Raw genomic sequence first — 24,836 nt, forward strand, 5'->3', positions numbered from 1 at the left:
GCTTAGCCTCCTACAGAGGTCCCCAGCACAGATGCCAGTCTTCAGCAAATTCGATTCACTCCGCATGCTATCAAGAAATGACTAAAGGCACTGGGTAGTGCTGAGGCTATGGGCCCTGACAATATTCTGGCAATAGTACTAAAGACTTGGGCTCCAGATCCTGCCATGCCTCTAGTCAAGTTGTTCCAGTACAGCTACAACACTAGAATCTACCTGGCTATGTGGGAAATTGCCCAGGTATGTCCTGTACACAAAAAGCAGGACAAATCCAACCTGGCCAATTACCACCCCACCAGTCCGTTCTCTATCATCAGTAAAGTAATGGAAGGGATCATCAGCAGTGCTATCAAGCAGCACTTGCTTAGCAATAACTTGCTCACTGATGCCCAGTTTGGGTTCCGCCAAGGCCACTCAGCTCCTGACCTCATGACAGCCTTGGCTCAATCATGGACAAAAGAGCTTAACTCACGAGGTGAGGTCAAGGGCAGTCACTCTCACATCAAGGCAGCATTTTACTGAGTTTGGCAGCAAGGAGCTCTAGCAAAACTGGAGTCAATGGGTATTGGAGGGAAAACTCTCCGCTGGATGGAGTCATACCTAGCACAAAGGAAGATGGTTGTGGTTGTTGGGTGTGAGTCATCTCAGCTCCAGGACATCACTGCAGGAGTTCCTCAGGGCAGTGTCCTCGGCCGAGCCATCTTCAGCTGCTTCTTCAATGACCTTCAATGATCTTCCTTCCATCATAAGGTCAGAAATGGGGATGTTTGCTCATGATTGCACAATGTTCAGCATCATTTGCAACTCCTCAGTTGCTGAAGCAGTTCACGTCCAAATGCAGCAAGACCTGGAAAATATACAGGATTTGGCTGACAAGTAACATTCACGCCACACAAGTGCCAGGCAATGGCCATTGCTAACAAGAGAGAATCTAACCATCGCCCTTTGACATTCAGTGGCAAAACCATACGGAATCCCCCACTACCAACATCCTGGGGGTTACCATTGAAACTGAACTGGCCTAACTATATAAATATTGTGGTTACAAGAGCAGATCAGAGACTAGGAATCGTGTGTTGAGTAACTCACCTCCTGAGTCCCCAAGGCTTGTCCACCAAGGAGGCAGAAGTCAGGAGTGTGATGGAACACTCCTCTCTTGTTCTGGATGGGTATAGCTCCCACAGCATTCAATAAGCTTGACACTGTCCAGGACAAAGTAGCCCACTTGATTGTCACCACATCCACAAACATTCACTCCCTCCACCATTGACGCACAGTAACAGCAGTGTGTACCATCTACAAGATGCACTACAGGAATTCACCAAGGCTCCTTCAACAGCACCTTCCAAACCCATGACCACTACCATCTAGAAGGACAAAGGCAGCAGACAGATGGGAACACCACCTCTTGGAAGTTGGAGGGCCAAGCCACTCACCATCCTGATCTGTAAATAGATCGCTGTTCCTTCACTGTCACTGGGACAAAATCCTGGAACTCCCTCCCTAACAGCATTGTGGGTGTAACTACACCACATGGATACAGCGGCTCAGGAAGACAGCTCACCACCATCTTCTCAAGGGCAACTAGGGATGGGCAATAAAAGCTGGACCAGACAGCGAAGCCCACATCCTGTGAGTGAATAAGAATAAATAAATGCTTGGGAGATTTCTAAATATATCATGAATTGTTTTGTGGCTTTTTAAAATTTGTTGATGGGATGTTGACAATGCTGGCAAAGTTACATTTAGTGACTATCTATAAATGTCCTGAAAAAATTAATAGGACTGAGGCTTGCTAGGGCACTTCAGAAGGCACATAGTATGGAGTCGCGTGTAGGCCAGACTGGATATGGATGGACTAAATGGATAGAACATGACAACGTAGGAAATAGGAGCATGAGTAGGCCATTTGGCCCATCGAGCCTGCTCCACCATTCAGATAGATCACGGCTGATCATCTACCTCCACGGCCAGAATATAACGCTCGTCGGGTGGACGCACGCCTGACCCAACCGAGAGTAAAATGATGCACGATGACACCAGGCGAGCATCCTGACGTCATCATGCGCTCGCATGATATTTCGGTCAGTGGGCGTGTGTGGGAGTTGGCAGCGCACCTGCCGACAATTAAACTGCAATTAATGGGCCGGCCAGCGTGAAATCGAGGTCGGGGGTCGATCGCAGCCAGGGGTCTGTTTCTCGTTCACTCCCGGGCCCGCCGATTGCACGCAGCCAACAAGCAAAAATAAAATTCAGGCCCGTTTCTTCAACCACACATTCACCTCCCTAATCTATTTATCCCTGTGCCAATTTGCATGTGGCTCAGATTATAACCCTTGAGGATAACTGATTTTATTTAATACCAGGAGGAAGGACCCGTGATTTTAGTGAGAGGATTTGAGGAGATCAAATCCAGTTTTATGGATAAATGTTAATAAATGGTTAGATTTGAGTGCATGTTCATCCATAGCATTGGAATTGGCAGTGGGTACAGTGAACTGACTGGGAGCTGAAACATTGTCAAAATAAAAAGAATGATGAGTCGATGACTTCAGCGCTTTCTAAGAATTAGATATGTCCAAATAGCAACTTCTGGCAGAGAATATTGGCAACAATATAAGTACAATGTAAATGACAACAAAAGATAAATTAGTGACAGGAGCATAGTTTTTTTTGACTCTGGGTAAGTATTAATTACCACACTCTGCAAATACTTTTCTCATTGTAATGGTATTTTTTATTGGTCTAAAATTGTTTTTTTCTCTTTATTTTTCTTTCATGGGATGTGGATGCCACTGGCATTTGTTGTCCAATCCTAACTGCCCTTGAACTGAGTGGCTTGTTAGGCCATTTCAGAGGGTAGTTAAGAATCAACCACATTACTCTGGACCTGGAGTCGCATGTAGACCAGACCAGATTTCCATCCCTAAAGGACATTCATGAACTAGATGAGTTTTTATGACAGTCGATGATGGTGTCATGGCCGCTGTTAGCTTTTAATTCCAGATTTATTCATTGAATTTAAATTCCACCAGCTGCCAGGAACCTGTGTCCCCCGGAGCATGAGTCTGCGCTTCTGGGATACTTGTCCAGTGACATTAACACTATGGCACTCTCTCCCCCAATTAAAATTATTATTGCACACCTCTGTACTGCAGGCTATCCAGGAACTCAAACCTTCACAAAATTAACTAACAATGAAATCCGCTGTTAGCAGGATTTCTGTTAACATTTAGGTTTACATTTTTGTCCATAACCTTGGAAATAAGTATAACTTTGGTTTGGGTAATTAGCAGAAGAAGATAGCTGCCTTGCTTTCTCTCTATCTCCCCCTGCCCGTCCAGTCCATCTTCCAATGTATCGATCAAGAAGTGAAGACTTTGCACAGAAACTTTACTGCTAAATACGTGTTTTTTTTGTAACAACAGCATCATCATTGAGTGGGAACAAAGACTCCATTTATAGCCTTGCAATGAACCAGATGGGAACAGTAATTGTTTCTGGCTCTACTGAAAAGGTAAGTTGAATTATGATGCCGACCGTGCTTGATTGGATCCTGTAATTGAGAAGACACCTTTTCAATTTTGGTGACCTGTTTTCCAAATGTGTTTGATGAGTTCCCTCAACTGTCAAACAGCACTTGAACTTGACATTGTGCCTTATGACTAACTATGGTTTTTTTCATGTTTCCATGTAATTAAAGCTTAGAAAAGCAATGTGTGTATTAGATTTCACTTTATAAAAAGTTGTGCAAGCATCCAGATTGGGGAAATTACATTTTGCAGTTGCACTGTTTGCTGAATGCAAAAAGGGACAAGTGACCAAGAACAGTTTCTTTAAATTTGCTTATTGTATAGCTTCTAATAATTTTCATAGTATAATTTTTTTTCTATTTCATTGGAAGGGTAATTTCTGTTTGATTTGCTTAAAATTACTGATTGAATTTATGACATTAAACAGTGTTATACAGCAGCTAGTAAAGGCTAAGTTGTTTAAAATCCCAGAGGGAAACTTTAAACAGCTGTCATAACCTATATTTTCAATTGGTATGTTTGAAATGCAACTCTTGAGTTCAGGAATAAAACCCACCAAGCCTGAAGAGGTTTTTTTAATATAAATTAAATTAAACATTTATTAATTTAACAAATTTAAATATATACACATGTCTTAACAAATTACTACCACAAAATCTTTTAAATCCCCAAATTAACCACTCCCAGGTAAATCTTCACCAAGGCAACAATAACCCATAGGGCAGAATCTTCTGCCTGTTGGGCGGGCTGGCTGGCGGGTGCCAATTAAGGCCCATCCACCGTAACACATGCCCAGTAGCTCAGTGCTACCTGCGTGGGCGGGGGGGAGGAGGGAGAGTCGAGGCCTGCGCTCTTTCGCATATGCGCGCAAAAGAGCGCAGAAATCTCCCTAAGACATGGAGCTGCCTCTGGGAGATAAAGTTCACTTTTAAAGTTTGTAAAAAAAGGAAAGATAAAAATTATTCAGACATGTCCTCTTATATATGACAATGTCACATGAGCTGGGACATGTTTATGAAGTGTCAAAAAATGTTTTATTCATTTAATAAAACCTTCATGAAACCTCATCCCGCCCACCGATGAGGTTTCATGCAAAAAGCAAAGGCCGCTTGGGCTCTTCCCCTGCCCGCCAACTTTAAAGTTGGACAGGCAGCCATGTCAATTTGGATAATTAGTTTATTAAAGGCCTTGACAGGCCTTTGACAGTTCGGCTGGTGCGTGCCCGCTGAATGGAAGATCAGATTGACGCACGGTGATGTCAGGACGTGCGGTGATGTCAGGACGCATGCCTGACGTCACTGCGTGTCATTTTACACGTCGGCATGTGGGGCCCATCCCCACACACCGATGAGAAAATTATGGCCAAAGACTTTAAATAGACACCAGGCAAGGCACATTTTCAACAAATTCAAAATGAGGTTCCTTTCAATTTGTTTCCTTTGCTGACAGTTATAGGGCTTAAAGATCACACAGATGCCCCTTACATGCCTCTGGCTCACACTCAAAACTCTTTTTCTGTATGTATCTAGCCTTCCCTTTGAATGCAAATTTTCATCATATCACCAGGCCCTTTGAACTCCGCCCCTTCTAACAATAAAACCCCTTTCATAGTACCAATTTTATTAGTAATATCATATTGCTTGGTGTCTCCTAGCCAGGTGTAAGATTTCACCCCCAGTCTTTAAATGGTTTATTCAACAAAATGCAAATACCCCCGTTACTGTTTAACGTCTCAAAACTGCTATACATCAAAACACCCAGTCTAGCTGGCTTTAATCCAATTAAGACACACACACTCACATCCACAGACACAGACCCTACCAGAAGCCCCGTTTAAAATAATTTCCAATAACATTATGTACATTAATATCTTCATAACAAGAATTATCCAAACATGTTAGTTAGAAGAGGAATCTTGCCTGTTTAACAGCAGATGCCATTAGTCCCAATTTGCATAAAATATTACGAGGTGTTGGTTGTAATTAACAGGTTCTGAGAGTGTGGGATCCCAGGACATGTGCAAAGCTGATGAAACTTAAAGGTCACACAGATAATGTGAAAGCTCTATTGTTGAACCGAGATGGCACACAGGTATTTCACATTTCTTACTATTGTTCTGGTATTGTATTGCTCTGTGCATCAACCTTAATTGAGGGTCTTGTATAACTTCACTTTCTTCCCTTTTCTCTCCTGTTGCTTTTGCCTCCATCTCTTGCTCCCCTTTAAATCTTTCTCTTCCCCCTCCTTTGTTCACTTCGGCCTCGCTCACTTGCTCTTCCCTTCCTCAATCTTGCTTCTCTCTTTCTTTAATATCAAGTTATAATGAAGTTGTCATTTTTGAATCTGCACTGTAATATGAAATTAGTATTTTTAATCAGGATTTGGAGGTAATGGGAGTTGCCTTTCACCAATGCATCTGTTTAATTGGTGATGATGGAATACAGAAGAACCAGTTACCTTTGCCCTCTGCCCAATAAATGTTTCCATTATGTAGTTTCCAACTCGTGCAGCTGTTTCATCTTTTAATAATCTATTTTACTCTAGAATTTTTCCTTTGAGCTTTCAGACTACCTTTGTATGTGAACCTAGTTCCCTCTATCACAGTAGTTTTACTTGCCTAGGTAATATTTGTAGCACGCCTAAGTTACACACTGAACCTTTTGCAGATTATTTTCCTTGGCTAGTCGGATCCCGTGCCTTCATGGGATCCTTTCTGGGTTCAGATAGTAGCGGATGAATATTGCACTGGACAAAAATAAAAATACCTGGAAAAACTCAGCAGGTCTGACAGCATCTGCGGAGAGAAACACAGTTAACGTTTCGAGTCCGGATGACTCTTCAACAGAACTAAGGAAAAATAGAAGAGAGGTGAAATATAAGCTGGTTTAAGGGGGGGTGGGACAAGTAGAGCTGGATAGAGGGCCAGTGATAGGTGGAGATAGCCAAAAGATGTCATAGACAAAAGGACAAAGAGGTGTTGACGGTGGTGATATTTTCTAAGGAATGTGCTAATGGGGACATTAAGGGTAGAAAGCAGGACGAGCAAGGTACAGATAGCCCTAGTGGGGTGGGGGGAAGGGATTGAAATAGGCTAAAAGGTAGAGATAAAACAATGGATGGAAATACATTTTAAAATAATGGAAATAGGTGGGAAAAGAAAAATCTATATAAATTATTGGAGAAAAGGGGGTTCGGAAAGGGGGTGGGGAAGGAGGAGAGAGTTCATGGTCTAAAGTTGTTGAACTCTATTCAGTCCAGAAGGCTGTAAAGTGCCTAGTCGGAAGATGAGGTGCTGTTCCTCCAGTTTGCGTTGAGCTTCACTGGAACATTGCAGCAGGCCAAGGACGGACATGTGGGCATGAGAGCAGGGTGGAGTGTTGAAATGGCAAGCGACAGGGAGGTCTGGGTTATGCTTGCGGACAGACCGAAGGTGTTCCACAAAGTGGTCACCCAGTCTGCGTTTGGTCTTCCCGATGTAGAGGAAACCGCATTGGGAGCAGCTCAGCAGGGTAGTTGGGGGGTGGGTGCCAATACTCGAGAGGTCGAATGATTGGGGGGTAGTCAGGGGTTGGGGGATGTAGTCAGCAGATATGGAAGAGTAATTGGTGGGCCGTGAGTGTAGTCGGGGGAGAAGAGGGTGAGGGGTAGTCTGGGGGTTCAGTTTGGTAGTCAGGAGAATGGGGATGGTAAACAGAGTATCGTGGGGAGGTGTTAGTTGGGGGAGTGGGGGATAGTCGGGGGGTTCAGTCTGGTAGCCGGGAGGTAGACAGGGTGTCGGCGGTGGGGGCTATTCGGAGAACAGGGTGGTAGTGGGGAGGAGGGGTGTGGGGGGGATAGTCAGGAGGTCCAGTGATTTGTGGTCAGGTGAAGTCAGCACTGTAGTTACCCATGTGTTAGAAGTGGTTTTAATCCTGCTAGGCCTTGAATCCCTGAACAAGACTTGACAGAATCACAGAATTTTAACAGCACCGAAGGAGGCCATTCGGCTCATCATGTCTGCACTGGCTCTCCAAATGAGCATTCTGACCCAGTGCCATTGCCCGGCCTTTTCTCCATACCCTTGCATATTGTTTCTTTCCAAATAATCATCTAATGCCCTCTTGAATGCCTCGATTGAACCTGCCTCCACCACACTTCTAGGCAGTGCATTCCAGACCCAAGCCACTCGCTGTGTCACATTTACCTCTTTTGCAAATCACTTAAATCTGTGCTCTCTTGTTCCTGAACCTGATCCTTTTACAAGCAGGAAGAGCTTCTCCCTATCTACTCTGTCCGGCCCCCTCATGATTTTGAACATGTCTATCAAATCTCCTCTTAACCTTCTCTCCAAGGAGAACAGTCCCAACCTCTCCAATCTATCCTCATAGCTGAAGTTTCTCATCCCTGGAACCATTCTTGTAAACCCCTTCTGCACTCTCTCCAGTGCATTCACATCCTTCCTATAATGTGGTGTCCAGAACTGTACACAATGTTTTAGCTGAGGTCTAACGAGTGTCTTATATAAATTCAGCATAACTTCTCTGCTCTTGTACTGTACTCCCCCTATTAATAAAGCCCAGGCTACTGTATGTTTTATTAACTGCTTTCTCCACCTATCCTGCCACTTCCAATGATCTATGCACATATGCACCCAAGTCTTTCGGTTCCTGCACCCCCTTCAAAATTTCACCCCTTATTTTATATTGACTGTCCATGTTCTTCCTACCAAAATTCATCACCTCACACTTCCCCGCATTGAACTTCATCTGCCACCTATCTGCCCACTCCACCAACTTGTCTATGTCCTCTTAAAGTTCTACACCATCCTCCTCGCAGTTCACAACACTCCCAAGCTTCGTATCATCCGCAAACTTTGAAATTGTCCCAGATGTACCAAGATCTAGATCATTAATATATATCAGGAAAAGCAAGAGACCCAATACTGACCCCTGAGGGACTCCACTACAAACCTTCCTCCAGCCCGAAAAATATCCATTGACCATTACTCTCAGCTTCCTATTTTTCAGCCAATTTTGTATACTACTTTTGTATGCTACTACTCCATTAATTCCATGAGCAATAACTTTTCTCACAAGCCTGTTGTGTGGTACTGTCAAATGTCTTTTCAAAGTCCATGTCCACCACATCAACAGCATTACCCTCATCGACCTTTTCTGTCACCTCTTCAAAAAAACTCCAGCAAGTAAGTTAAACACCATTTCCCCTTTAGAAATCCATGCTGGCTCTTCCTTATCAACCCATATTTTTCCATGTGACAACTAATTCTATCCCGAATAATTATTTCTAGAATCTTGCCCACCACTGAAGTTAAACTGACTGGCCTGTAATTGCTGGGCTTAACCTTTTTTGACCAAGGTCATAATGTTTGCAATTTTCCAGTCCTCTAGCACTACCTCTGAGTCTAGGGAAGATTGAAAGGTTATTGCCAGTGCCCCTGCAATTTCTACTCGCACTTCCTTCAATGTCCTTGGATGCATCTCATCCAGCCCTAGCGCCTTGTCAACTTTTAAGTACCAACTGTCTATTCAACACTCCCTCCTTATCAATTTTGAACCCTTCTAGTAACAGAGTTTCCTCGCCTGTCACCATGGCCTGGGTAACATCTACCTCCTTGGTAAAGACAGATGCAAAGTATTCATGTAGTACCTCCTCCATGGCCCCTTCATCCATGTGACTACTAATTCTATCCCGAATATTTATTTCTAGGATCTTGCCCACCACTTTTCCTTGTTAACTGCCCTGCTAAGAAAGCCAGAAGCATCTGAAGTCTCTGATTTAAATCCTGTGCAGGGTAATTGCCCGTCGAAAGTTTGAAATTCCCAGGCGATTCCCACCAAGGGACGATCAGCGGGTCCCCCAGCGCATCTCCTGGTTAGCTCCTGGGTACGACCCACCAGAGATTGGAAGTTACAGACCAGAGTTTTCAACTGCTGTGCTAAACTATGATGCAAGTAATTTCCTTACCTAGAGATTTATTTTCGTTTGCTCACTACCTATGTGAACCAACGAACCTGATGAATTCTCCTCAAGATTTAGGCAGAGATCTTGATTTCAAAGAGATTCAAAAACACAAACCACTGTGACTCACTGTATTTTAAAAAAAAACCTCAGTTGTAAATGAAAAATATTTTCAAACAAATTGGGCATGTTGTTTGTGGAACTTGAGTGGCTTGTCTCCTCCTGTTGACACCTGTCTTCAGATAATCCAACATAATCGTTGCAACAATTGTAACCTGACGAACTGACATTCTGAGTGAACCTAACCTATTGAGTGTCATAAAATTAAAATAGCTAATCCCAAGCAGTCTTTGAAGAGATGCTTCATTTTTTTGTCACAATGGCAGAACTGAGAGCAGCTCCGCTTTGGGAATTCCTGTGCTACTGAGGAATATTCCTTCACTGAACGATTGATCTTCACCGTACTGTTGTGGCAAGACGCCAAGCAAGGCCAAATGATCGCTGACAAAGCCTAGGGGTTGGTGAAATCCCCTACAAAATAAACTTTATGTGCTTGTTGAAAATATTTTAACATAGGCAGTATTTATATATGGTTCCAGTGTTAAGAGTGAACTATCGTTGTGCTAATGAAGTATGTTACAACTAACCCTGTTGTAAACTGGCTTGTTGGCAGGGAAGGCAAGAGGTTGGAAATTCCTTCTCAGCAACGCACTTGCTTTTTGAGCAGGGTGGAAGAAAAGAAAATGGATGCACTCCTTTTCACTCCTTTCCAGCTCAGTTTGCAATAATCCTGGAGAGGATCGGCCCACGACAATTGCAATGTTGTCCTTATCCTAAGTGGGTTTGTAATTGGTTTGAAGCTTTCTCTTGGTGCAGTTGACAGCAAAACTTTTCTATTTTTATCCCTTAGTGTTTGTCTGGTAGCTCTGATGGAACCATCCGCCTGTGGTCCTTGGGACAACAGAGGTGCATAGCAACCTATAGGGTCCACGATGAAGGAGTTTGGGCACTGCAGGTCAATGAAGCCTTTACGCATGTCTACTCAGGAGGACGAGACCGAAAAATCTACTGCACGGACCTCCGGAATCCAGATATTCGCATTCTGATTTGTGAAGAAAAAGCACCAGTTCTCAAGGTACAGCCAGAAAAATTAGGCATAACTTTTGGCAACAATGCAGTGCTCAAGAACTTGATTTTTCAATTCTTTTTACGTGAAATAGATAGATACAATACTGCAAACAGACCAAAGGTTAAGTAGTAAGGATAGGAATCAGAATATTAACGATGATTTTTTTTTTAAAAAAAGCATTACCCTCTGAACTAACAAATACGAAGCAAAGTAAAGTTGTCAGGTAGCAGATGGCAGGAAGCTGCAACCCCGTGGGCATCACCAAGGCTCCTTAGACAGCACCTTCCAACCCAGGACACTACCATCAAGAAAGACAAGGGCAGCAGATAGATGGGACCACCTAGAAGTTCCCCTCCAAGTCACTCAGCATCCTGACTTGGAAATATATCGCTGTCCCTTCACTGCTGCTGAGTCAAACTCCTGGAACTCCCTTCCACCAGCACTGTGGGTGTACCTATACCACAGGGACTGCAGCAGTTCAAGAAGGCAGCTCACCGCTGCCTTCTCAAGGCCAACTGGGGATGGGCAATAAATGCTGGCCCAGCCAGCGAAGCCCACATCCCGTGAATGAATAAAAAAACGCTTCTTGTTCTTTATGTATATATCTGAATCAGATCCCATCTAATCTCTGCCTCTATCTGAATGGAATATCTGAGTTCAGTTACTGTGGCAGCTGCAGCTGAAACCTTTTTAATCTTGTCCAGTTCTGCTTCTGCCTGGCAGCAGCTAGCACGCAACTTGGCAGATATACCTCTTCTTCCTTGTGGTTGATGTAGATGGAGAGCAACAACTTACCCTGGAGATGGTTAAACTGTGCCCTGTTCTGGGTGACCATAGTCACCCAGCTACTTCTGGTCCATACCAGTGCACCAAGTAGACAAGGGTCATTGCTGATGTCAGAAGCACAAATGCTCTTGCTCCCCAGCTTGTGCTGGTTAATTTTTGGACCAGGTTGACCCTTGTCTTCCTCTTGGCTGCTACCTTCGTCCAAGGATCATGGAAGTTAATGCACAGTTCAGCTTCACTCCGAAGTAGATTGGAGTTGGAGTATTGCTGGAGAAGATCACTTTCAGATTTTTCACTGATTGCCGGGGTAGTCACGTTTAAAATCTTGTTGAAGCCCTTTCCACAAAAGTGGGCCAAATCCATTTCAATGAGATGCCCATCATAATCATTTTGTGCAGCATTTGGATTATGGATTATGACACACCTGAGCAACTAGTGAATCTTTCATCCCTCCAAGAATGTCTTTTGGAAATACCAATATCCACATATTGTGTTGATAGTGTTGCCCTCGAGCCTTATGACACCTAGGAGATTTACTAAAAATTGGGGAACAGTGTGGTTCAAAGCAGCTTTAAAATTTGCAGCTGTTTGAGTATTGCTATCATTTCTGCAGGAAGTTTTCATCATGTTCGCTCTGCCTAACTCTCAATTAAGTTTTGTTCTGTTAGTGTTAGGTATGAAACATGTGCCCCCTTTTAACTTCTCTGTATTTTAACTTAATTTGCAGATGGAGATTGATCGATCAGCTGACCCAGCTCCAGCTATCTGGGTAGCCACCACAAAATCATCAGTGAATAAATGGGTGAATATGTTTGTGCTCATGCAAACTACATCATACTTATTTAATGTTGCGGCCCAATTCAAGTGTTGCTTATTGACATCATATCTGCTAATGCGCATGTTGTATGGAACAATTTACATTATTACAATATTGATGCACGCATCGTCCGCTCGACAAAACTTGAGCACTTTTCTTTTTTCAATCCCTCTTCCCCACTTTTCTGCCCCACAATTTTAAAGAATGGTTTAGGAAACAGCATGGGCCAAATGGTCTTTCCTATTAGTTTCTACCTTGTGAAAGGCCCCACCCCAACTCAAACTGATTTTCCTTTTTTAAAAACAAAATGCAGCTTATTTGCAAATACAGTGCAACGTGGAGTCAACGTGGGGACATAGTTTCAACCTTGAGCAGCCCCTCTTCACTAAGTTCCAATTGTTACCCGCTGATAAGTTTGCAGTGTAATCTGTGAGCTCATTTGTACTTTACTAAAACCTGCAGTCTAAGCTTGAAACTGCTACTTTGAAAAAATAAATCCCTCTTCAGATCCTTTTCAGGATCCTGATTTTGAAACAGTTTCACAAACACTGGTGGAAGACAAGTTGCCACATTGGTGGAATAGGCTGACTGTCTTTCCACCCAACTTGGGAGCTTTAATTGTTTCAGCCTTAAGTAGTCCTGCTAAACTGGCTATCCTAAAATGATGGGGGAGGGGGAGGGGTTGGCAGGGAGAGGAGAAAATATTTCTTTTAAAAATTTGCAGGTGTTCCAACATGCTGTGTATGTAGTGATGTTTGTCTGTGTACACATACACATTTTATAATCATCTCTGGCATCTTTTGACTCTAATAAGAGTGGAACAGCTGAAGGAGCAACCAAGCTTCTTCAGTCAGAAGTGCTTCTTAAATTTATCCACACTGCCAGTATTTTATGGTGAAGCACCTCTTAAAATGTTGAGTTTTGTTAACTTCAAACAGTTTAAACATTCACATAGAAGAAATGGGAGCCCAATGACTGTTTTCTGTTCCAGTGATATGATTTAAGTTTGCGGTATAGGCGTTGTAACATCAGCATTCCCACTAAAGATTTAAAGAAGTTCTCTGAATTTGCTTTAAATGGTGCTTTGTGGCTGCAGCATCATAACCCCATGAGACAGTGAAGAATGGGCAGCCAAGGCAGTTTATCAAAGAAGTTTATTCAATGAGATAAACATTTTACAGTTAATTCTGTAAGATCCTAGGAGGTCTGGACATTCTCTTCTTTCTGTTTCCTGCCCTAGCAACTATGACCCTTCAGCCAAGTCAATAGGTAAGTAAAATCCAGCTGATGGTCTTAACTCTCACAATAAGGTTAACAGAAAACACTGCAGAGCACAAAAAACAATGCTGATATTGAGGGGCTGAATCAACTATTTTTATCTCGACAATTTTTGTTAAGACCAATGTAATTTCTGAATTTAGTGTTTTGTGGTTCGAATATTTAAGTTTGGGGCTTAAATAAATCTGTTATTGCTTCTGTGCTTCCTTGAAAAAGAGGAATATTAAAGGGCATCGTAAGCAAGCAGGCAAGACTGGGTGGCACACAAATAGACCCCACATAGACTACAGTTCATAGAATAATGCAACACAGAAGGAGGTCATTCTCTCCCATTACTCTTGCCTGTTGTCCTGCAAATTTTTTGTCTTCCAGTATTTATCCAGTTCTCTTTTGGAAGTTGCTATTGAATCTGCTTCCATCAGCCATTACCCATTTTTTCCTCCTGTTGCCTCTTGTTCTTTTGCCAGTTACCAAGCATCCTGCCATTGGAAACTGTTTCTCTTTATTTGCTCTTTCATGTCAGTTCATGGTTTTTAATATCTCCATCAAATCTCCTCTTAACTCAATGCAATGCAGAGAAGGTTAAGAGATACATCCTAGTGTTCTCAGAAAATTATGAAAATTAAGATGTGGAAATCCACTTGAAGCCATTGCTTTTTTCCTCCTGAAACCTCAGCTTTGATATAGCTAGACCCATATCTTTGACATTTTAAAATGAATGCATAACTGAGGAAAATACCTATGTTCTGTGTGGATGTGACTTAACCAAAGTTTTTTTGTAATTTGTCTTGCAGTCCATGAAGGGTATTCAGAATTTCAGGGCATCTGGTGATTATGACAATGATTGCAGCGCGCCCTTAGTTCCTCTTTGCACACAGCCTGAGCAAGTAATTAAAGGTACGTGTCACTTACCTATCAATGCATTTATTTCTCGCTTGACCGTATAAATGTTGTGTGGTATCTTCTAATACTCATCGGCTCGATTAGCCTGGGATGAGCTTCTTGCGGCCAGTTAGCAGCAGGTTTGGATCTGGAAACACTTGGGATTTTCCCACAGATGCTGCCTAACCTGCTGAGTATTTCCTTATTTCACTTACAGATTTTCCAGCATCTAAAGAAGAAGAAAGCCTTGCATTTAAATGGAGCCTTTTGCAACCCAAAGACAGTGATGTGTTATTTTAGGAAACCTGATAGCTAATTCATGCACAGCCAGCTCCCACAACAGCAATGTGATAATGACTAGATAATTTGTTTTTGTCATGTTGTTAAGAGGCATAAATATTGGCCAGGATACTGGGGAGAACTCCCCTACTCTCCTTCAGAATAATGCCATGCGATCCTTTTATGTCCGCCTGAGAGCGGCAGAGAGGGCATCAGTTTAATGTCTCCTTCAAAGGATGGCAGCTCCGACAGGACTACACTTCACTGGACTGACAGCCTAGCTATTTGTGCTCTTACATCGTAGATGCAGTCTTTGTTATTTTCTGTTAACAAGATACCCTTAGTATTTCTATTTGAATGTCATCCTCCCCCTCCTTGCCATGGGAGGGGAAGGTATGGGAATTAAAATACTAATTAAAAGACGCCAGATTATTCAAAAGAAGAAAATTAAATGCCAGCAAATTAGATTGGAGGAATGGTATTTTTTTCAGTTTATTATACATATAGTGTTAGCTGAAAATTATGTATTAACAGTTCCCATTCGTAACTTTCCAGTGTATTTTATTCATATTAACAAAAATGAGACATATTTGGGTAAAATAATTGCTTATCTGTTGTGAACTGTGTCCAGGTGTTCCCTCAGTGCAAATGGATATGTTATTGCATTTTAAAAGTTAGTATGTTAATTCATTAGTTCAGAAACAAAGGTTTTGAGGAAGTTCTGAGCACTTTTTTAATGTGAAAACAGATGGTAGCTAATCTCAAAGCATTACGGCAATTGAGTTAACTTTTAAAAATCTGAAAGGTTAAATCTTGGACCAGTGTCAACCACACTGTGGCTTGGGGTCGTTTAAGCCTTTACCTTTGATGATCAGCAGAATTGCTACTCGGTACACCAGTGGGCTTCCATTTACCAGCTACCTCACTGTGGTGCGCTGACCAAGTTTAGATCTAGTACTACACAGCAGTTGAATATTAGGAGGTGTTGTGTGGTCAGAGGACTATTCAAATGTCATACATTAAACGAAGGCCCTTATTAATGTATAGTATTTAATTACAAAAGGATTTTGATTTTTGTTAGTGCCTGGCCTCCACTTAGCAACTGTACATTATAATTGAAATCACAAGTTCTCTTTGTGGTGATTCGCAGGGATAGATCCATGTTCAGTGTTGTGACGCGGTCGATGTGTGCCAGGCAGGTCAAATCCACGAGGGAAACTTGATCCCGCGGTCACAGCAATTTTGCAACTTGTATTTTATTTCAAGATGCGTGCCCTGAATTAAGAAGTTATAAGTCCATCAAGGCTCTAGAGATTTCTACAAAACTAAATTAAACATTTACTAACAAAAGAAAAGATTTCAAGCACATACAGAGGTCTACAAATTGACACTATAATAACTCCTAAAACCCCTAATTAATCTGGCTTCCAGTTACACCCCCGTTAAGGCAACAGTAAAACAAAAGATTTTAAACAGATCCAGGCAAATCACCACAATACCCTGGACAATAGAATTCAAAGTGGCTTTTCCCAGCTTCGGTTTCTGTAGACAGCAGTTTAATGCACAACTACTGGGGGCTTTTCACACTTCTAGTAGATCTTACAATGCCTTCCTTTCTCACACATAGCCTCTTCTCCTTTGTACATGTTTCCCCCTTTTAATTCAAATTCCATTGTTCCCATATGCCTTTGGAACTTTACTTTTTCATAATATAAATTTATTCATGGTGCTAATATTGTCAGTAATCTTTGGGAAACATAAACACACTGCATGGTCTAGTTTCTCTGGCTAGGTGTAACATCCCACCACTGCTTTGAAATTTAAGCTACCCTGATTTACCTAAAAATGCAAATTCTCCTCACCTCACATTCTAAAACTTCGGCCATGTTTACGTATTTAGCATTTCAAACTTAGCTTCCTTTTGATGAGTCAAAAGCCTCCAGGTTCAATTAAATCCCACACACACACACACAATCCACATCCCACTATGAACCTACTTTTACAACAAATCAGTAATATTATGAGAATTATTATCCTCCCATGACATCAGTCACTCTGCTATGTTGCAACATTCCTGCGGATGACTGTTGAGCACTATGGGCGTACCTATGCCAGATGGACCGCAACAATTGAAGGAGGTGGCTTATAATTATCCTCGAGGGCAAAATGGGGGTGGGCAACAAATGCTGACCTTGCCAGTGACGCCTGCTGGAAGAATTGAAGGAAAAACATTGGCAGCCTTGAAATTGTTTTATATGGTTTCTAAAAAAAAAAAGTGGTAGTTTTGGCGAAAATTTGTTGCACACCAATTAAATTTTAATGATACTAACATTTTTCTACCCCATCCCGGGTTCCAACTCCATCTGCCATGGGCAATTTGAAAATTTTTTTCCTTTATTTTTAAAAAACCTTCACAGACAGCAGCAGCAGCAGCCATGACTGCTGTGTTGGGCTAAAATGCACCCTGCTGTCCTGCCTCCATTCATGTCGCCGCTTTCTTCCATCCCTGACTGCTGATTGGCTAGCATACTTGCTCCTCCTCTAGTTAGGCTTTCGCCTCAACGAAAATGCTGATCGGTTCCTGGTTTGAGCCGGGGGCAGTTTCATGACCCAGAAATGAGCCTGCCTCCTGAATCCCACCTTCTCTGTGGCAATCTGCCCCTTCTCGCCCAAGTGACTCGATGTTGAGTATTGTCTGGCTATTCGGCACACAGTGGGCACAATGGTCCTCACTCAATACCCATGCATGTTTGCTTTCACCAGGGTTTGCTGCTTAGGAATCTAGAGAGAGCAACTCTGGTCCACTGATGCTCAGCCATTAGAAGTACTAAACTTGACCATAGCATTGCCTTCGACTCAATAGCATTGAGATCAGTTCTGTTACTAGGGATGCCTTGGCTGATGTTGGCCATCTCAGCTGGGACCAAACCCAGAACCTGTACAGCTCAGCTACTCAATGGATAAACCCAGCAAGCCAGAAGGGGAATACTATCAACAAATGGGTAAAAAAAAATTGAAATAATTTACGAGTAGTCAAATGAGTAACGAGCTGTTTGAATGCTGCAGGTATGTGTTTTCTCATTGTTGTTAACCCAGTTAAAACATTGTAGTGTAGCGCTCGCTGTTTTTTCTTGAAAGACAAAGCTGTACGTCTCCATGGAGACACAGTGGCTTCACCGAAATTCATTCAAAGCAGTAGTTTAATCCAAATTTAGTATGCATTTCTCAGTCTTCCTGCGGCGATGGAAACATCAGGTCCACTATCCACGCTATTTCAACTTTAGCTGGCTTTTAATGAAGCAGAATGATCCTGTATGCCTTTTGCTTCCAACATCACCCCGACTCAATTCCCCAGCTTCATTGTTTTGAAGAGAAACAAACAAGCAAACCTAGCACGAGGTTTGGCTGTTTTGAGAGGTCACGGTCAACACTCTCAAAGTCATCCTGACCTCGTAAAGTTAGCAAATCTGTTCTAGTTTGGGCTTTCTCCAAACTTTTTCCCTTTTGTTTTCACAGCAAAGCGGCAGCTTCTATATGTAGATATGGTCTTTTATAAATCAAAACCTGTAACCTTCTGCATGCCAAGAATGGGACAACATGTTCGGAGGCCCTATGTTATATTACACTGAAAATCTATTGGAATCTCCATTGTTTTCTGCTACTACTCCAAAAGACAATAAATATAGCATTGTCAGACCTGTGTAATCAGGAAAGTGTTAGATTTATGTACAAGTTTGACATTTCACAGAGGCAGAAAAGCACAAGAAGAATATTGATGGCATAAGTAATTAGGAATGTCCACCAGCTGAATACTGAATGAAAACAGAACCTATATTAATGTCTGTAAGCCAAAAGAAGTAATTCATGTCACTAGTTTTAATGTTAACTTTAAAACTAATCTTCCTATAAAAATAGTTGTTTGGTAGTACAGAACTATTGTTAGTACAGAAAAAAGAGACTTTTTTTTTGTCAAACCTTTTCATCTTGCACTCATCTCTTTCATACCGTGTAAATATGTTGTTTCCTCTGACGTTGGTATTTTCTTGCAAATTGTCCGAATGAGTGCAAGATGAAAGGCTTTGACAAAAACTATCTCTTTTTTTCAGCAATCCTTCCTATAAACACTATTGCCTAATGCGACCGAAAAGAGGACCCAGAGGCAGAAGAAAAATAAATGAATCAACATATAGTAAAGATGACAGGGCAGGTGATGTGTTGTGACAAGAGAATGTGGGACTTCCTGGATGCCGGTGTGATCCGGGCAAACACATAAATAGTAAATGTCTGTGGCTTGAGGAGCTTCAGCTCAGAGTCATTGAGCTGGAGGCAAAACAACAGACACCAGGGACAGGGAAAGTTACCTTAATACTTTATACCAGGAGGCAGTCAGGATATAGGGCCTTCTGATTTGATCAGTGGTTGGGGACAGGAGGATGTGACTGCAAGTGATGCAGGTAAGGGGACCCAGAAGGTAGTATTGGAGAAGCCTCAGCCTTTGCAGTTGTCCTGAGGTGTTTGCAACCTGTATGGATCAACATGGGGCATGCAGGATCGCTGAGCGAACTGACCATGTTACAGGAGGCCATTCAAGGGAGGGTGAGAAATAAGAATATAGTGGTAGTAGTGGACAGTATAGTCAGGGAGGTAGACACAGAGAGCAAGGGTCCAGAAGGCTGTGTTGCCTGCCCAGTGCCAGGGTTCAGGACATCTTTATATTTTTTAATTCACTCATTTATTCACCTGCTCTGGGCTGGAGAGAAACCTGCAGTTGGAGAGGGAGGGTCCAGTGGGTGTGGTCCACATAGGCACCAATGACATAGCTGGGACTAGGGAAAAAGTTCTGCTTCAGGAGCCTGAGCAGCTAGGGGGTTAAATTGAAAAGCAGAACTTCAAAGGTAATAATCTCTAATCTCTGGATTATTACCTGAGCCATGAGAAAATTGGTGAAGGGTAAATGGGATTAGGGAGTTGAATGCGTGGCTCAAAGACTGATGTGGGAGAAATGGGTTTCGATTTATGGGCACTAGCACCAATACTGGGGAAAGTAGCAGCTGTACCACTGGGATGTTCTTCACCTGAACCGTGCTGGTTCATATAACTCAGGTGGTAGAGAGAGCTTTAAACGAAATAGTGGAGGCAAGGGATCAAGTGTGGAAAGATGTGATCAATTAAAGAAAGAAGACAAGGCAAGAGAGCAAGGTAGCAAGCAATAAGAGAAGTGATAATCAGAGCGTTACAGGAAGGGACAGAGAGTACAAACTTAAGAGCCTGTCAGCAGATAAGGCCAGTAATTACAAAAATAAAAATACGGAGTTAAAGGCTCTGTCTTTGAAAGTACTTAGCATTCTTAACATGAATCGACAGCTCAAATAGATATAAACATGTATGATCTGATAGCAGTTACAGAGACACGGCTGCAAGATGTCAAAGGCTGGGACCTGAATATTCAAGGACACATGACATTTCGAAACAACAGGAGGCTAGGAAAAGGTGGAGGGGTAGCTCTGCGAATTAAAGATGATATTAGTACAAAAGAGAGAGATGACCTTCGTTCTAAAAATTAAGATGTAGAATTGATTTGGGTAGAGATAAGGGAACCCTCACAACATTTAAGAGGTATTTGAAACACCATAGCATACAAGGCTATGGGCCAAGTGCTGGAAAATGGGATTAGAGTAGATAGAGGCTTGATGACCAGCGCAGACCCAATGGGCCAAAGGGCCTCTTTCTGTGCTATAAACACTATGACACACTATAAATAGTAAAGGTAAGCCCCCAAACAGTAACCGCGCTGTAGGATGGAGTATACAGGAAGAGATTCAGGTGGCTTGTGAGAAAGGCACAGCGATAATCATGGGTGATGTTAATCTACATATAGACTGGATGAATCAGATTGGCAAAGGTTGCTTGGAAGATGAGTTCAGTGTTTTCGGGGCAGTTTCTTAGAACAGCATGTGCTGGAACTAACCAGAGAGCAGGCTATTTTTTAAAATTCATTCATGGGATGTGGGTGTCACTGGCCAGGCCAGCATTTATTGCCCATCCCTAATTGCCATTGAAGAGGTAGTGGTGTGCTGCTGCCTTGTACTGCTGCAGTCCATGGAGGAACACCCACAATGCTGTTAGGAGGGGAGTTCCAAGATTTTCACCCAGCGACAATAAAGGAACGAACGATGATATAGCTCCAAGTCAAGGTGTTGTGCAACTTGGAGGGGCACTTGCAGCTTGTGGTGTTCCCATGTAGCTGTCCTTCTAGTTGGTAAAGATGACCGGCTTGGAAGGTGCAGTCAAAGCATCATTTGGTGAGCTGCTGCAGTGCATCTTGTATATGGCATACACTGCTGCCACCATGGGTCAGTATTAGAGGGAGTGATTGTTTAAAGTGGTGGATGGAGTGCCAGTCATGTGGTCTGCTTTGTCCTGGAATGTGTCAAGCTTCTTGAGTGTTGTTGGGAGATGCATTCACCCAAGCAGGTGCAGAGTATTCCATCACACTCCTGACTTGTGCCTTGTAGATAGTGAACAGGCTTTGGGGAGTAGGGAGATGAGTTACTCTCCACAGAATTCCTAGCCTCTGACCTGCTCTTGTAGCCACAGAATTTAAATATCTGGTCTAGTCAATGGTAACTCCCAGGATGTTGATAGTGGGGGATTCAGTGATCGCACTGCCATTCAATATCAAGGAGAGGTGGTTAGATCCTCTCCTGTTGGAGGTGATCATTGCTTGGCACTTGTGTGGCACAAGTGTTACTTGCCTCTTATCAGCCCAAGCCTGAATATTGTCCATGCCTTGCTGTATATGGACATAGACTGCTTCAGTATCTGAGGAGTCGCGAATGGTACTGAACAACCATCTGCGAACATCCCCACCTCTGACCTTATGATGGAAGGAAGGATGAAGCAGATCAAGATTGTTGGGCCTAGGATACTACCCTGAGGAGTTCTTGTAGCGATGCCCCAGGACCTGGATGATTGATCTCCAACAACCACAGCCATCTTCCTTTGTGCAAGATATGACTCCAACAAGTGGAGTTTCCCCCTTGATTTCCATTGACTTCAGTTTTGCTAGGTCTCTTTGATGCCACACTCGGTCAGATTCTACGTAGACGTTAAGGGCAGTCAGTCACTCTCACATCATCTCCTGAACTTGGCTCTTTTGTCCATGTTTGGAGCAAGACTGTAATGAGGTCAGAAGCTGAGTGACCCTGGTGAAACCCAAACCAAGCGTCAGTGAGCAGGTTATTGCTGAGGAATTGCCGCTTACTCTGCAATAACGACACTTTCCATCACTTTGCTGACGCTCGCGAGTAAACTGATGGAGTATCAATTGGCCGGGTTGAATTTGTCCTGCTTTTTGTGGACAGAACATACCTGGGCAATTTTCCACATTGCTGGGTGGTGCCAGTGTTGTAGCTGTACTGGAACAGGTTGGCTAGGAGTGCAGCTAGTCCCTGGAGCACAAGTCATCTTCAGTACACAGTCCATTTAAACCTATGGCACCCTGTGGTCAGACACACCACATTCTGAAACCAAGTGACAGATGCCACCTCAAACAGATGCTATGGATCTCTCCCGAACCCCCGCCCCAGACGTTTATCACACCGTGAGCCAACTGGTCTCGCTGCTCTCCATCCTTCGCGCAAGGGTTTACAATCTCCACTCTCCAAGACCTCACCTTGGAATCTTCTCCCAAACCGACGCTTTCTCTAGTATGCCGTCTGCAAGGGTTCACCTCCAGGGTTTCAAACTGTCCTTCTGATGTTCCTCTCCCCTGGGTCACCACATGCATTCAAGCTGTCTTCCCCACACACTCTCACCAACTCAGCATTAACAGTACACCACTGCTTCACATGCCTGTAGCAAAGAGTTACAGACCTTCAGTTGTCTCTTTGGACATTCTTGCCTCTTGCAAGCAGTTCTTGCTTTAAATCTGCTTTCTGCAGCTTTTATCTCTTTAAGTCTAAAGTTTGGAGCCTTACTCTCTGTCCCACACTCCTAACTTCATTAATAGGGCCTTTTCCCAGGTTCTTGTCCTTCCTTCACTAGAAGGTCTACTTTGGTCTTTCCCCTCTTCCACTCTCCTGGATTTTTGGTTTTGATTTTATTAGCTTGGGACTGTCATCTGTCCCTTCTAGGCTGCTTCTGCTTCACAGCTGTCTTCAAACCAACCGAATTCCAACAGCTTCCAAAACAAACTGCTGTTTCTCTTCTTCTGTGTTTGTCTCAGTGGGAGGGACCTGCCTCTGTGGCCCCCTGTTGCTAGGCAACGGCCAATTTTCTACTGTTGTTTGTTTAACCTCTCCTCAGGGGTCGTAAAACTCTTCATTAGAAATGTAAGCACCTTTTTAAAGTGAAACTAAAACTCCACTTGATCTTTCTTACCACACAGATACAGAAAGACAAATCAGCCTTAAACTTTAAAGCTAAAACTCATTCCTAACACCCGCAAGTACCAACATAACTTAGTTAAACTATCTCTATTTCCTAACAGCATACAAATGTAAAAGCCAATTTAGCCTGCTTGTCTGTTGCCACTACATTAGAAATCTTCAGGGCCTTGTTTGCTCATAGCAAGTAACAAGATGCATTCTGAGCGACACCTCCCTTCCTTGCCTTCAGTTTGTATTGTTATGCCATTTACTCTGCCAAGGGAAGAGGCACCGATAAAAAGGGGTGGATGATGGGAGAAAGAGGGGCCTAATTTCTGTCATGTCTGGGGATATTTAATTAACTTGTATCTTTAAAGATTGGCCTTTTAACCCAGTACTTGGCCAAGGTTCACTGTTTTGCACCATAAATTATGGGCTATGTTGGAGCCATATTCAATTTGACCAAAGTTGACAAATGTTGTGGCTGACTTTGTGTTCTTTACTATATCATCCTTCCTGGCTTGATGCAAAATCGATCAGGTTGCATCTGTTCTGTAATCGTGAGTTGTTCTGGCATTTGAATCAGCCTTTGGTTGTATAAACTTCTCTGATCATTGCTCACCTTTACCCCAGTGTTCTGTGTGCAGGATATTTTCACTGGACTAGTAATCCAGTGACCCAGGGTAATGCTCTGGGGACCTAGGTTCAAATCCGGATATAAATCTGGAATTAACCATGAAACCACCTGGTTCACTCGTCCTGTGGTCATATCTTACATGTGGCTCCAGACCCACAGCAATGTGGTTGGCTCTTAAATACCCTCTTAAAATGGTCTAGCCAATAAAAAAACAAATAATGTTGCAAAGAATGTTGGCAATTATAGTCTTCCTCATCTCAACTGGAGTGAGATTGTGTGTACATATATTTGGACAGGATGTCATATCGCCCAGCAGGGCCCTGTCCCTGCTAGGACTTGCCTGCCACTTGTGTAAAGTGTTAGAAGTGCCGTTGGCACAAAGGATTGAGAAGAGGAGAAAATTAGAGGATTTTTTTTTATAAAGAGAATAGTTAATGGTCCTAATTACCAAGTTTGACAAAAATTGGGTGAACATTGGACCAATAGGTGAAAGAGAGAGAAGTGGAAAATGACGAAAAAGCAATTGAACAAGTTTCAGGTTTTGTATGGTTATATTCCAGCAATGATGTGTGTTTTCAGCATTGCAGCTAATGGGTTGCAAATTGCAACAGCAGTGAGATAGAACCAACTCTGAGATAGTGGAACTTCCCCGTATCTACCAACAGTCTAAATGCAAATTGAAAAAAATCTTGAAAATGTCTGTAACCGACAAAGCTTTTTTGCCAAATATATATCTTTGAAAGTACAGATTAGCAAGTACAGAGAGAGGCCTTCGTAAATAATCTGCACAGAAATACTTGTAGAAGGATACTCGTAGAGCATAAACACTAGTGTGACATGTTGGGCTGAATGGCTCTTCCACCTCTCCACCATGACATTGCGTTTTTGAAAAACTATAATCACAAAATCCAGCCTCATCAGTGAATTTTCTTTATATCCTCTAGGGGGTGCTAGTATCATCCAGTGTCATATATTGAATGATAAGAGACACATAGTGACCAAAGATACGAACAACATTGTGGCGTTCTGGGATGTGCTGAAGGTGAGTCCAGATTTAAGTCAGGGATTTGCTTAGAGGACGTTTGTAGCCTAATGGCTTTACCTGAAGAACAGATGACAAATAAGCCTTCCTTCCAGCCCATCTCTATCAAATGCAACGGAAATGACTTAT

The 24,836-nt window shown here is 42.7% G+C and overlaps 1 protein-coding gene across 1 annotated transcript in view; it reads left to right on the plus strand.

The window, feature by feature from the left end:
- Positions 1–24,836, plus strand: part of LOC121276407 (WD repeat-containing protein 48) — a 124,300-nt gene that overhangs the window by 45,250 nt on the left and 54,214 nt on the right. The window contains exons 6-11 of the mRNA XM_041184759.1: positions 3,426–3,514; positions 5,520–5,621; positions 10,399–10,623; positions 12,131–12,205; positions 14,293–14,395; positions 24,610–24,707. Of these exons, the coding sequence (XP_041040693.1) occupies positions 3,426–3,514; positions 5,520–5,621; positions 10,399–10,623; positions 12,131–12,205; positions 14,293–14,395; positions 24,610–24,707 (692 nt within the window). The remainder of the gene's footprint in view (positions 1–3,425; positions 3,515–5,519; positions 5,622–10,398; positions 10,624–12,130; positions 12,206–14,292; positions 14,396–24,609; positions 24,708–24,836) is intronic.

This window comes from Carcharodon carcharias, chromosome 3 (assembly GCF_017639515.1).
Source record: "Carcharodon carcharias isolate sCarCar2 chromosome 3, sCarCar2.pri, whole genome shotgun sequence".
In the NCBI taxonomy this organism is placed as follows: Eukaryota; Metazoa; Chordata; class Chondrichthyes; order Lamniformes; family Lamnidae; genus Carcharodon; species Carcharodon carcharias.